We start from the raw sequence: 15,249 nt of genomic DNA, 5'->3' as shown, positions 1-15,249 counted from the left end.
GCCTCGGATTGACAGGTATGGACAATGGAGGTGCAAACAGCACGTGAGAGGTGAAAAACACCAGTTAACGTTAAAAATATATAATTTTTTCTTCAACAGAAACTGTTGCGACATGTTTCTTGTTTAAGTTCTTAAAAATGTCTTAAAAAAGCAATACATTTGTCTTTCAAAAGGGGGCAAGGAGGCAGTTCATATAAATGCATATTCGTATGAAGGCTTGAGAAAATTTGTTTTTAGGAAGAAATAATATTAACAATGAGCAATTTGATTTTGCAGGAGGAATGAAGGGGTTTGCCAATTGTGCGTGTGTTTTGGGTATGTGTGGAGGGTACTGAGAATATGACACATGCTTTCAGAAAATCGAGAAAAAAGGTAAAACGGGATGAAAGTGATGCTTAGATGTGACCACCAGGTGGGGCCCAATACAGCTGTCATACAGAGCCGTACTATATAGTTTGGACCCTCTGATTAGGACGAGCCAGTCACAGATTTTAAAGAGGAAAAAGAAAATAATAAGGCAGAATATTAAAATCTCGATGAAAAATATAGGAAATTTGAGCGCTTAATGTTAAAATCATTTTAAAATTGAGTTGTTCACAGGCAATTTCATTAGAGTAATAAAATACTATATTATAAATGTTCTGTAAATTGCCTATAAACCAGAAACCTTCTAAGGATTCCCTCATATATATGTACAAATAATGCCAGCATCACTCATGATATATTTAATTAAACTAGACTGCATAGTTTCTGCTTACAATAATCACACTTTCATCCATTTTTAATATTTTGATATTATTTTAAGTATGAATGATCACGATGTCAACAATAAATATAGACTACAGATCATATTTTGTGCTTGACTTCGTCATTTTTGACTGCTGAAAACTATAACAGAGGTGTCAAATTGATCGAAGTTGGGCTTTGTTTGAGGCACCTCCCTATTGGTTGAGAGTTCGGCTGAGATGCTCCTATTGGCCGAGGCCAAGCACTCAGGCCTCTACAAAGTGTGCTGTCAGCCCCTATGTTGAGCACAAGAGTGAGGACTCAGCAGCAGCATCATCTAAGTAAAATATACATGAGGACTTGGTCATCTGCTGGGAACCAAATGTGAAGGTTAGTTCAATATTTTTTCTTCTTATAAATGCGTATGCACATGTAATAGGTCATCTATGAGGTTTTTATTATTGGTGTAGTTATTTTCCCTTTTTTTCCCAGAACACTTTAGGAGGAGTTTTGACTTCCCTGCAGATTTCTAAAAGTAATGGTGAGTTTAATGTCCTTTTTACTTGCATTCCTTTGAGCGATAGTAGATTATTTAGGGCTTAAAAAATAATAATAAACTTGACATGCAGTGACAGCGTCTCGACCATGTAACAAATCATTGTCCCCCATACATTCGAGGGCACTTGAGTGTAAACTCCCTTCTACTCCCGCCCAGCCCGAGGGAAAAATAACAGTTCTTGCTGAGAGTCCACATGTGGACAAATCAATTGTGTGTTGTGTGAAGGCAGCCAAGGAGAACATTTGGACATGTTGGCAAAGTGTGGCCATACCATCCCACTGAGGATAAGTCAGGGGGGAGGATTCAGATTCAGAACTCACAGCTGTGATAACATCATGCAGTCTCTGAGGGAAAAATGTTTACAGGAAGACAACTTTTTTTTCTATTTTGATTAAAATGAGATGAAAACACTAATTGGCAGCAATGTAATCCAAACAGAATGTTTACTTCTGACTGACACTGTCAGAAAAGTTTTTTTTTTCTTTTTAAACAATATGCTTATAATTTTGGTCGTGGTTTTTGACAGTAAATAACTACTGTAATTTTCGGACTATAAGCCGCTACTTTTTTCCCTTATTTTGAATCCTGCGGCTTATAGTCCAGTACGGCTTATCTGTTGATTTATTTGGGTTAATAGCAAATTATGTCGCTAACTCCATTTATCTCCAGCTCGGATCTTTTACATCCGTTCAAAAGGGAGCTAATTTGCCAGATGAAACAAAATGACATCTGTCATAAGAATTCATTCATGCTAATGGCAGTGTCATTTCATAATTATGATGGTCTCATGACAGTTTTAAGGTGCCACTGTCAAATAAAGTGTTACCAAATTCAATAACTAGCAATGAATGAAACAAATAGAACAGTAACTGAAGAAATAATTAGCACATAACATGCATTTTGATTTGTTATTTACATCTGTAGCGCTGCAATACATGCTAGGAGGCATGTTGGACGACAGCAGTGTTGACAGCAGGTGGCAGCAGAGGTTGCCAGTCTCCCCCAAGAGAACAGTGATGGCCACATTGAAACTTCTTGAAGCAATGAAGCTTTGCAGCCAATTGGTTCAAAGCTTCATGGTGGTTCATTTGGTAATATGACAGTCTTATGATGCCGCTGTCAAATAAAGTGTGACCGGTTGATATCTTTTGGTGTAAATATCTCATAATACAGTAAGGACAGCTGCGTCTTATAGTCCAGTGCGGCTTATCTATGAACAAATGTTGTTCTCGTGTCAAATTTGATGGGTGGCAGCTTATATTCAGGTTTTGCCTTAAAGTGCAGAAATTACAGTAATAGAGTTGTAAGTATGATGCCTTACACCTATGGTTCTCAATTATTTTCTGTTATGCCCTACCAGGAAGACGTAAATGTTGCGTGCCCCCCACCCCCCCCAAATCTCTTCCGCCACTGTAAATAGTATCATTTGTCAATAAAATTATTATTATAAACACACCTGCACCTCCATAACACTGTCCATTGTAACATAAAAAAGTCAGATTGATCAAGTTACAATAAAGTATAACTTATTAAACATTGTTTTTTGTTTTTTTTTGTAATAGAAAAGACTTGAGCATCAATTTGCTTGAATTAAAAATAAATAATAATAAATAGTCACATCCAAACTGTAAAAATACACTCAAGGTGCATTTTTTGACCATTTGATACGGAAAAAGATAAATTAGTAAACAATAATAAATTCAAATTATTTCGTAGCATTACCTCATGAGGACAATATGCCAAACAATTAGACCGAAAAAAGAAGAAATAAATAAAAATAATAGAACAGAAACAACAGTGTCACTGGCCAGAGGGTCAGTTTTTATTTTTGCTGCAAGCAGTATCAGCTGCTTTGCTATGGTGTGGGGTTATTTTGCAATGATCAACTTGGTATGCCCCTTTATATAATGCTTAGTGCTCGCTGCTTTACTGATGTACCACTGACAAAGCGGGATGATTGTTGGCAATATTCGGCACGTTTTCGCTGAAAAAAAAAATCAAGCGGCTTGTCAATGTGATTGGGGTCTTGTCTTTAAGTGACATCTTAAGTGATTTGGCTTCCTGCTGTCTACTGCAAACATTTTAGATACAGTAAACAGACTGGTCTTTCCCCGTCTCCCATTGTGTTAAAAGTCAAAGCCAAAATCCAAACACTACATACGCTTCATCATATTTCCTGGTCTTAGCGCTTTATTTCAGTGCTCTTTGCTTTGTGCTCTTGTTTGGTTCAAAAATACTGTGCACACTCTGAAAATGAGACCGCCACTGCCACCCACTGAGTGGATTAGCAATTACACTTTATTCCAGTACGGAAAAAAAGTATGTTCCCCGAGGTCACATGCGCCACTCACGACATCACTCTGCGCCCCGCTATTTGAGAATTACTGCTTTACACCAATTCATACAACAAAACAGAATAATAAACGTTGTGTAAATTTATATATCTCTGAAAGTGTTAATAAAAACAGATCAATAAAAATTCATTAGGGCTGAATGGTCAGCAATGCTGTGTTTGTTTAGCACTCCAAGAAAATTAAAACTTACTATTATCATTACTATAATAGTAATTGTTGTAGTAGTATTAGAAGTAGCTGTTGTTGTGGAAGTGGGCAACATTGTGGGATAATAGTTACTACAGCTCTCACTCCAGATGCATGTTAGGTACATTTAAGTCATTCATATCATGGCGTTGTAGCCCTTTGATTGACCAGCGACTAGGGATGTCCCAATCCGATCACGTGATTAAAAATCAGCCTAATCGCGCCATTTTTCAGAGGATAGGGTTTTTAATTTAAAATATATATTGATGGTGCTGTATGAGCATGAAGCAGAAAAATTGCTTCATGCTCATACAGCGCCGCACCTTCCCTCCTGCTAAGATATGTGGCCAAACTGTCCAGTGAATCATGCATTTGGTACTTAAAGTTAACGATGATTGACTGGTTTGTAGCTTTGATTTGGCCAGAGAAGCTTGGTAGCTATATAATGTGACAATCATTGTTAAACTTGCAGCTGTGTGCTGTGCCAACTCATTGTGTAAGTGAGAGGCTGTTCTCAGCAGCGTGAGTGTCAAAGCATGAGTGGATTTGAGTGGACTCATTCAATGAAGCATTTCTCTATGTTATTCTTGTTTGAAAATAATTCACATTATGAAAGCGGCATGGTGGGTCAGTAACATGTTCAGTAACACATTGGAACTTCTGTTCAAATTATTATTTTTTTTAAAAATCGATATTGGATCGGAACTCGGTATTGGCAGATTCTCAAAATCAGGTGACTGACTCGGGTGCAAAAATATGCGATCGGGACATCCCGACCAGTGACCAATCAAGGGTGTACCCTTTAAATCCCTACTGTATATAGCTGGAAAACAGCATTTCATAGTTCATATTCTGCTTATATTTCTACAACTTGCTTGTGTTGGACATAATTAGAATAGGTGAGTGTACCTGATCAAGTTGTTTAGCTGATGGATAGAATTTCATAATTTTACTTCTGTATAATATTGATTTATATGAGTCATGTAGTATTACATCATGTGGATTTCAGTTTGACTGACTTTGAACACTTCGTGATTCATAGTGAAAATCCACAATGTCGCATGCCAGTCAACATCCTGTTTGAGTGCTTATGTAGTACTCAGCTACACATCTCCCCCTTCATACTTCCTCTCTTGCCAGAGGAAACAGGGAGACTTCTCCTCCTCTAAAATCTGCATCCTGCTCTCTGACTTTTTGGTGGCTAAGCACTGCTTGATGCACTGATGGCCGCCAGCAGGCTTTTCGGGGATGTTTTTGCACTCTTGCGAGACCGGTGAGCTCAACTGCTAAAAATCCCGCTGATTCCAAAACAACACAAGGAAGCATTCAGGTCGTGGCTGAGGGTGGGTCTCGTTGTTGTGTCCACTTTTTTAATCTGATTCTGTTGTCTTTATTTTGTTATCCAGCTTTGTGTGGGAGATTCCAGCAACTTGTTCCAGATCAGGGCGCAGCACGTGATGCGCTCCTTGCCGAGGCCGCTCAGCGAGCCGTGCGACCGCTCCTTTGCCGTGACCCGCCTCTGCAAGCAGCAAGAGTGTCTCGCTAACCATCGCGTGTCCCAGGCCAGCGAGGCCAGCACGTACGACTCGGCCTGCTGTCTGGTCAACCCGCTGGAGGAAGAAGATGAAGGAGAATTCCACCAGCGCTTGGCTCAAGGGTCCTCCAACAGTGACAAGAGTTTGGACGTTGACTCTGGCTACTCTGAGGCCTCGTGGCACGATGAAGGTGTTGTTCTGAGAAGGACAAGAAATGTGCGGGTGTCTTCTTCCGCTTGCCTTCGCACGAACACGGGACCTTCGGGAAGGATCCGACCCAAATCTACCTCGGACGCTTGCTTAGAGCGCTGGACCTCCTTTGAGGCCAACGACGCAGAGGACTGGACCACAGCCTTGCTCAGTAGGAGTAGAAACAGACAGCCTCTGGTTCTGGGAGACAACAGTTTTGCGGACCTAATAAAGAATTGGATGGATCTTCCGGAGTGTCCAGAACCTGCACAACACAAGGCAAGCGGCGGGCGACGTCTCGCCAAGGACATTCTAATCAACATGAAGCGACGACTGGCCGGAATGTCCAAAAGTGTGGAAATGAGGCAGAAACCAGCAGACTCCGCTCGAGGGGGCGGGGTTTCCGAAGCCCCTAAAAGGATGTCCTGCCCTTTGGGAATTCAGTCGCTCAAACCTTTCTTCCACCAGTCACACACGGGACTGCACACGCTCGACTCGGACTTTTACCGCTTTACTGCCCTAATGAAGACGGGCAGCCGACAGCCTATAATATGCAACGACATCATCGGTTACATCTAAATTTATACGATGGAATTTTGCCAACAGTAACAACCCAAATAACTCTTCCTTTTAGTGTAATTTTTGGACAATAACACGCTATAAGCCGCATCCACAATTGAAAAAAAAAAATCCATTTGTTCATATACAGTATAAAGCCACAGGTGTTCTGGCATATTTACACCAAAAGTCATGCAGCTCATTAGCCTATAAAAATCAATAAATATGTTGCACTGGACCATAAATGGACCCATGGTTGGGGCAGCGGTTTAATGTCCAAAAATAATAGTATTTATTTGCTCTCAGTTTATAACATTGTGGAAACTGTTTCATTCTTTCAAAAACACAACAACTACCCTAGACCCTTGTACCCCAGACAAGCAATAAAAACACTAAGCAAATAAAAAACACTTGAGTCTCTAACTCATTGGAAAGTACTGTGTTTTTAGAAGATAAAGGTTGAGAATGACGAGAGTGAGGTTTCATTATTAAATTTGCCTCACAGTCAGATTTTGGGTTTGAATCTCTGTTGGAACATTTCTGCATGGAGTTTGTATGATCTACCCATGCTACCTCCCACATTAAAAGGACAAGCATTTTGGCTTGTTCGAGACTCAAATTTTAAATTTCAATGTGAGTGTGAATGCATACAGATTCCATGATTGACTGCTGAGCGACTAGGCTTAGGACAAAGGTCATGTGCCTCACTGATTACCCTAATGAGACTATGAGACACTTTAGAAAATGGATGGGCGGATGACAATATGAATAATTTTTTCCTCTATGCCCTTTGGTTTGAGATAACACTAAAAGGTAATAATCTAATAATTTCTAATATAGCTCAAATGAAATATTAAATTATACAATTATAACCTATTCAGCACCAGACTCCTGCCCAAATCCCTAAAACAACAAGAGCACAATTAAGACGAGTTTGGACATACATAATGTTTGGATTCTAAAATACTAGTATGTTTAGTTAGTTCATTTAGGGTTCTGTATGAGTTCGCTGTCCCAGTGGTTTATACAGGAGAGGACGATACATTATGTCCAATTAGTCTGATATTTTTTATAATTATTCTCTGACAATAATCCAAAAGTGGTATGAAAAAGTATCTGAACCTTTTGGAATTTCTCACATTTCTGCATAAAATCACCATCAAGTATAGTCTTATCTCTGTCAAAATCACACAAATGAAAAAAAAGTGTCTGCTTTAACTAAAACCACCTAAGCATTTATAGGTTTTCATATTTTAATGAGGATAGTATGCAAACAATGGCAGAAGGGTGAAAAATAATGAACCTTCACATTTAATATTTTGTGCCCCTACCCCTCCTCCCGTTGGCAGCAATAACTTCAACCAGATGCTTTTTGTAGCTGCAGATCAGTCTGGCGCATTGATCAGGACTAATCTTGGCCCATTCTTCTGTACAAAACTGCTATAATTTAGTCAAATTCCTGGGCTATCTGGCATGAATCGCTGTCTTTAGGTCATGCCACTGCAACTCAATGGGGTTCAAGTCTGGACTTTGACTTGGCCAGTCTAGAACGTGCATTTTGTTCATCTAAAACCATTCTGAAGCTGATTTGGTTGCAGCATCTATCCTCTTTTCAGCTTCAACTGTTTGACAGACGACCTCAGGTTTTCCTTCTAAACTTTTGAATTCATTCTTCCATTAATGAGTTGTCCAGGCCCTGAGGAAGCAAAACAGCCCCAAATCATGATGCTCCATCCACCATGTTTTACGATGGGGATGAGGTAATAATGTGAGCGAGCTGTTAGGTTTTTCCTCCACACATGACGTTGTGTTTTACTCCTAAACAATTCAACTTTGGTTAGAGAGTAATAAAATACACCTTGTGTCAAGTAGGGTTCATGCCCCTGATGATTTATGACTTTGACCTCTGTGACCCCGCCCCCTTTGATTGTAGTCCTTTGATCTCTATTGTGATGACAGATGATTGATGACCCCTCCCCCCTTTCTCCTTTGATCGTAGTCCTTTGATCTATATTGTGATGACAGATGATTTATTACCCCGCCCCCCTTTCCCCCTTTGATCGTAGTCCTTTGATCTCTATTGGTGATGACAGATGATTTATGACCCCGCCCCCCCGGACCCCTTTGATTGCAGTCCTTTGATCTATGTTGGTATGATGTCATTGATGTGGTTTTGGTCATGACAGATGTTTTACAACTTTGAAGTTTAGCGCATGCGCGTTCCAGGGTATGGGTTATGTCCGTACATGTCCCCCCTAGAAAAAACGTAGTGTATGTGTGGGGGGCGTGTTTAGCGCATGCGTGCTATGTGTGGTATGGGTTATGTCCGTACATGTCCCCCCTAGAAAAAAACGTAATAGGTGTGGGGCCGTGTTTAGCGCATGCGTGCTCCGGGGTATGGGTTATGGATCTAATTTGGATTGAGTTAGTTAAAGGGGTATTTTTGATGGATCTAATTGGGTTTAAAGTTTTTTTTTTTTTTTTTTTTTTTTGATGGATCAAATTTGGATTGAGTTAATTAAAGGGTCTTGTAAGGTTTTGATGGATCTAGTTGAGGGGTAATTAAAGGGTTTAGGGTTAGGGTATGACTTAATGGTTTGTAATTAGAGGGTTATTGTGGTGTTGATTGATCTAATTGGGGAGTTATTTAAAGGGTTTTTGGATGGGTCTAATTTGTGGCGTTAAATTAAAGGGCTTATGTGTGGTTTTGATGGATCTAATTGTGTAGTTAATTAAAGGGTTTTGTGTGGTTTTGATGGATCTAATTAGATCTAGTTAATTAAAGGTTTATTGTTGTTGTTTTTTTTCGGTTTGGATGGATCTAATTTTTTTTTTTTTTTGGGGGGGGGGTTAATTAAAAGTGTTTGTGATCATGGGTGTGTCTTAATTGGGTGTATGTCCATATATGTCCAAACGAGACGTTGTCACGGATGTTAGGATATGTGCGGTCATGCCCCTCTACAAAAAAAAAAAGGGGGGGGGGGCGTGTTTAGCGCATGCGTGCTCCGGGGTTTTGGGAAATGTACGGACATGCCCCCCCCCCCCCCCCCCCAAGAAAAAAATTAATGGGGGCTGGGGGCGTGTTAAGCGCATGCGTTCTCACGGATGTTGAGACATGTCCGTACATGTCCTAACGAAGAATCGGAAGTAGTAGGGCGTGGCTAGCGCCTGGGCTAGTCGTAGCCAAAGCGATGTCCCCTTTGACCCGTACCTATTTGGAAACAAGGGGGGTTATGGGAAAGTGTGGGTGAGAAGGGGTAACTTGTCTAGGCATGTTCATGCATGTCCGGACAAAGCCTCCATGGGAGGGTGTGGTCTGTGTGTAGGCTAATTTTGTAGCAATGAGTGAGTGAGTATTTTTCCGGCGAATCTTTTACCTTCTGGATGAAGTCTCTTCTGTCAGGTTTGTGGTTCTATAATAAGTTTTAAGAAGTCTTGCACGACTTCAATTTCAAGCATTTGTGAAACTACAGTTTTTATATCAAAGTAACTTCATTCCATTTACTCAAAGTACAGCGTCTTTCAAGTATGAAGTTTGCTTGATCATTTCACCACAGATACTACAGGCAGAGCATTGACTTCAACTCCAGACAGCTTTTTGCTGCAACTATAGTTTGGTACTAATGTATACATATATACACTTAGGCAAATAACTATGTATTTCAACCGGATTTAATTCATTCTATTTCGCAAAGTTAGCATGCTCTCTATATCTTTAAAAGTAACCAAATAAGAGTTGGTGACATACCAGTTTTGTTGCCGAAGAGTCTTTTCTCCCCAACTTCTTCCTTGCGATTCCGCGGGCCGACTGATTCGAACCATGTCTCAAAACTCGACGCGAATCTCCGCCCCTCTTCCATAGCATGGAAGCATAGTGTTCTAGTTATTATGCAGTCGACCTAACATACAGTTTCAGAGGTTTGCACTGGTGAACGGTCAGAAGTTTACATTCGAGTTTTCTCAACAGACTGTAATATATTTGATCCAAATAAATACCAAATGCTCTAAAATACTGTATATAGTGTTCTTATTCTTCAATCAGTTAATATACACATCTTTGATGTGAAAGATGTTATAGAATGTATAAGGTGATAACTTGTAGAACATGAAAAGCACAACATAAAATGTTGAATATGAACTACTACTGCGTCCGAAGTGTTATGTAGATATTATGTGAATGTTCATACTTGTAATTATTGAGGTTTGAGGATTTACTTCCTACTACAAAACACATTGTCTCTAAACTCGGTATATTTGGATATTTATGGAAATGTAACTATTTCGTTGTTAGTACGTTTATAAAGAGTTTAGTAAGCGAGATGACTAAAGTTATACACTACATGAGACAGTAATTCATTTACTTTTAGGGAGAAGTAATTTTTAGCTGTAACTCATTACTTTTTAAAAGTAAGATGACCAACAGTGGTTACAAGTTAACTTTTTGTGTTTAAGAATGACAACTGCCATCTTGATATTACAGTGAGCAAACAATAGGATGATGTACAACTCAGTTTCATTGCAAACGTATTAGTTCAAGAGTGTTCCATTTAAAAGACCCCCTAACATAAGAAAAACAAATGGGAACTAATATTCACTTTGAAACTAAAATTACATGACATAAAATGTTGAATATAAAAGAATGCTACTTGTAGTTCAGCGGGTTGGACTATTTATACATTTATGTTAATGTAATTATTTCCTTGTTAGTATGTTTTTAAAGAGTTTAGTAAGCGAGATGAATAAGTTATACAGTACATGAGTTACTAACTCATATAGTCTTTTTGGCAAAAGTATTTTTTAACTGTAACTCATTACGTTTTTTTTTTTTAAAGATTAACAACACTGGTTACAAGTTAACTTTATGTGTTTAAGAACGACAACTGCCTTCTTACTATTAAAATGAGCAAAACAATAGGACGATGAACAACTCAGTTTCATTACAAGCGTATTAGTCCAAGAGTGTTCCATTTAAAAGACCCCCTATCTTAACAAAAACAAATAGGAACTAATGTTCACAAAATTACACAGCATAGAATATTGAACATAAAAGAATGCTACATCTAAAGAGTTATATGTTAGAATATTTTTAAAGAATTCAGTAAGCGCAATGAATAAGTTTAAACAGTATCCAGACCAAATTGACAGCCAGCTGAGTTATACTAGCCATCTCCACCCCCACATATTTTTAAAGAATTCAGTAAGCGCAATGAATAAGTTTAAACAGTATCCAGACCAAATTGACAGCCAGCTGAGTTCTACTAGCCATCTCCACCCCCACCTGCAAACACATACAACGTGATAAAAGATACATCTGAAAGTGTCCATTTCAACAAGGGGCAAAAAAAGCAGGTTTCAAAGACCTAGACAATTATGTATTTAAAAATATCTGCAATGATACTATTATCTTGTTATTTCAAAAGATTTTATGAACATTACTTTAGTACAGTACGCATTTGTTTTGTGCATATATTAATTTCACATGCTAAAGAAATGTTTGTACGCCTGATACAGTTGGTATACCTTCTCTTACAAAATCATCTTGTAATTGCATAATAAGCGCTCTTATGCAAACGTGTTCATTTGAAAAGTGCAACAAGCAACAAATACGGTACCTCCAAAAGCATACTGCACATATCTGAACAATGATGAAGGAGGGGAATATGTTGGACCATTTTTAACCTTCTGTCTGTTTGTATTCCAAAAGCTACTACTTACACACACTTATCTCATACCTGAGTCAATCCAAGTTAATTAAAGAAATATTCAGAACAGTATATGTTGCGTTAGCAAGTTTGATAAAAAATAAAAAAATTTAAAAAAAAAAAAAACATTCAAATAAGAGTTAGGTAGTTACATACCGGCTTTGTCAATTGACCATACGTGTGCGCATTTTGAAGATGAGTCACGTTTCTCATTGGTTCTCTCATTGGTTATTCAAAATCATTCTAAAATACTTCAGCCATAAAACTATTCATTTAACTTTCTGCAAATAATGCAATTCCGTGCAATTGAGGTGGCACTGTCATGACTGAATGTCAGACTGTCATGCCTCATTGTGTGAAGTTTGCTCGTTCTTCCCCACTCCATGTGTGGAGTTTCCTCCCACATTCCAAAAAACATGCATGTTAGGACTATTTAACGCATCAAATTGGCCACATAATTTTTTGGGTTGTCTGGAAATTAGTCTGGTAACCCTTCCATTTTGGAAGGATCTTAGTGTTCGCGGCATGCTCGTAAGGCCTCCTATTTTTACCCATTACATACTTTCCTGAAGACTTAAAGATTGGCATTATTTTTTTTTTCTTCCTCAAAACCCTGTTTGTTTGTTGTTTTATTTTTTTTTAATAAGAGCAACTTTATGTATCTTTAATACATCATAATAAAATATGTCCACACCATTTAGCAGTCTAAATTTGTCTTTTGAAAACTTCAGCTGTACACTCACTGACGTCATGCTATTGGCTCCAGCCATCCTGTGTGGACTCTGCATGTTCTCCCCCTGTCGATGTCGATGTGAAACTCTAAATAAGCTTCATAAGTCACATCGACGTACCTCTTTTTTCACTAGCAGGCCAAAGTGTTCCACGGTGTGTCTGTGGTTTAAAAGAAAAAAACTACAGTAAACATCAGTGAATCAAGAACTCTTGTGTCACCACGTGTGAACAATCCGTCATCCTCAGTGTACCTTTTTATACCATCCGCCAACAACGATGGCAGGTACAGTATTCTATTTTTTTCCTTAATTTTATTAATACGTCGTATAATACATGTTTTTGGGTAGTTATTTTTAGGTTTAGGGGGTATTTAGGGGGACCTAAAGGGTTAATTCCGATTTATGCGGTAATTTGGGTTATGTCGTCAGCGTAAGAACGGATCTCGTTCGTAACCCGGGGGACTACCTGTAATTTGTATTGTATTGTGTGAGAAAATTGTATTCATGCTTAAATCACAACCATTATACATCATATTTTGCATGCTTTTGTTATGTTTGCATGAGAACATTGTAGCATAGAGCATCATTGTTATATTAACCGGCTTGAGTGTGCCTTCCCATAGCCTTGACTATCGTAGACTGTATCACAATATGCCCAAATATGGACTGTTATGTTCCTGTGCTTTCCAATATGCCCTGAATGAATACAAAGGGCGACTGTGGCTTATCATCGTTCTAGCCAGAGCCGGTGTTGAAGGTCGTATCTTGAGGTGTTTTTCCCCCTACTGGAGATGTTTTTCTGTGGAAAACCACCAGAGTTGATACTTAAGTTTCAGTCTCGTTTTCATAGGTATCGTTTCACAGTAAGCATCCTTGGGTAACGCCCTTTCAACAGTATAAATGTCCAACCTCTATTGTACTTATGGGTGATCACAGCTCCTGGCAGAATCACATCATTTTGTACCCCTGATATATCATGTTTATAAAGTCTTCGAAGCAGGCAATCTTTGGTTGGTCGTATTCATTTCTCTCATCGAGCTATCGAGGTAACACTTGTCTTGGAGTTCAAACCTGAATTTCCCTGACATATTGTACTGATTTTTTTGTGGTTGTTGTTGTTGTTAGAGACTAAATACAAAATGGAAAAAGATTCACTTAAAATTAGAGAAAAGTAAAACAAACAGAAATTTCCACATGAATGCAAAATTTCAAAAAATGAACATGCAAAATGAAATGAAAAATAACTAAATATTACATTGATAAAATGCAAAGTAACAAAAAAAAACTTTGACTATGTTCAAAAAAGAATACGTGGGCAGACCGCATTCATACGAATGGCTGGCTGTCAAGTATATACGGAGGCAAGTTGATGATAAAAACGGTCCCTTCTGAATTTTCAACAGCGTATATTCTATAAGAGGCACTTTATAATGTCTATGTTGAGCTTTATTGGTATGTGCGTGGCGTATTATATATTTTATCTAGGTGACGAGCTATTTTCTACTTTTTAAGCTGACTCTGCTAACTGGGAATGTATCGCCAGGGATAAATTCATTAAGTCGCTACCTCTTTAAATTGTCAACTCTTTCAGAGGCCCTTTGTGACGTTCACACTCATCTATATTTGTGACTATTGGTACATGACTGGCTTTCACGTGCTAATTAGCTCGATTTTGTAAGCTTTGAGCTAAGGTATCACCTTCATGGAAGAGTAGCAGGTCGATGCATGACAACCTGTATTGTTTACACCAAAATGTTTGACATTATTATATTATAGAGATCTGTATAGATTGAAAAGTGATGTCAACAAACAATAAACACAAATTTATAATACAAAACTAATTTCATGTTATTTTATTAGGTCAAATTTTCATGAACTGCTTCTGCTGGGGACTGCTGCTGGCTGTAGGCCAAATGTAGCCCATTTTTCAAATAGCAAAAAACATATTAAATAGGCCTTTTATTTCATGTTTTGACGGCTGACCGTTGCCATCCATTTTTTCTGCTGCTCTAATTCTTTGCGGAAGCCATGCTGCACAACCAACAATCAAAGGCCGCTGATCCATAAAATGTTAGGTGTAAACAATGAACCACGACACCAATTTCATCAATTGTTCAATAAAAAATGTTTTTCTTTATCAAGGGGTAATAACTTGTTATTGTTATACATTACACAAAGAAAATAATACAATTTTGTTCCTGTCTTGTAATCATTGTATTTGTGTTGCTTGGGTCCAAGCTAAATGAAAAATGCCTCTAAAAAGGTACAGGTTTGGTTTTGCTAAAATTAGAGGCTATATTAAAAATTTGAGTTAAGCAGGAAATGTTTGTTAAACGTAATTTCAGGTCAAACAGTCTATAAAATAAGGAATATGTACACACACACACACATATACATATAAGCATTAGAACGTACAACAGTAAAGAAAAGTGGAAAATATAATTTAAAAGTCGTGACCTCAAACGTTTTGGGAAACAAAAGTGGTTTTATATGTCAATGCGACAAAACAAACTAGGATGTGCCATTCAGAACTTGGGAATAAAATATGTTATACATGGTGTTAGCTTTAATATATTACCACAGGTAGGTGAATCAAGGAAATCTAGACATTTTCTGGAAAAACAGCATTCTTGTTGAACGTTGAATGGACAATCTCAATGCCTACAGATAAAAAATTACCATAATTTTCGGAATATGGTGTCCACATAT

General features: G+C 38.2%; 1 protein-coding gene across 3 annotated transcripts; it reads left to right on the top strand.

The window, feature by feature from the left end:
• Positions 1 to 1,041: 1,041 nt before the first annotated feature.
• Positions 1,042 to 6,833, top strand: LOC130921868 (PAK4-inhibitor inka2-like). Of its 3 annotated transcripts, XM_057846209.1 has the most exons (4): positions 1,042 to 1,116; positions 1,219 to 1,267; positions 2,210 to 2,376; positions 5,232 to 6,833. In XM_057846209.1, the coding sequence occupies exons 3-4, from the start codon at positions 2,221 to 2,223 to the stop codon at positions 6,126 to 6,128; spliced, it is 1,053 nt and encodes a 350-aa protein (XP_057702192.1). In that variant the 5' UTR covers positions 1,042 to 1,116; positions 1,219 to 1,267; positions 2,210 to 2,220; the 3' UTR covers positions 6,129 to 6,833. The 3 variants fall into 3 exon arrangements, with proteins under 3 accessions (XP_057702192.1, XP_057702193.1, XP_057702194.1); XM_057846210.1 differs by lacking the exon at positions 2,210 to 2,376 and having other exon boundaries at positions 1,043 to 1,116; positions 5,232 to 6,830; XM_057846211.1 differs by lacking the exons at positions 1,042 to 1,116; positions 1,219 to 1,267; positions 2,210 to 2,376 and adding an exon at positions 4,129 to 5,155 and having other exon boundaries at positions 5,232 to 6,831.
• Positions 6,834 to 15,249: the final 8,416 nt, after the last annotated feature.

Source organism: Corythoichthys intestinalis, chromosome 9 (genome assembly GCF_030265065.1).
Source record: "Corythoichthys intestinalis isolate RoL2023-P3 chromosome 9, ASM3026506v1, whole genome shotgun sequence".
Taxonomy (NCBI): Eukaryota; Metazoa; Chordata; class Actinopteri; order Syngnathiformes; family Syngnathidae; genus Corythoichthys; species Corythoichthys intestinalis.
The sequence above is the reverse complement of the archived record's forward strand: the minus strand, read 5'-3'. Positions and strand labels throughout refer to the sequence as shown.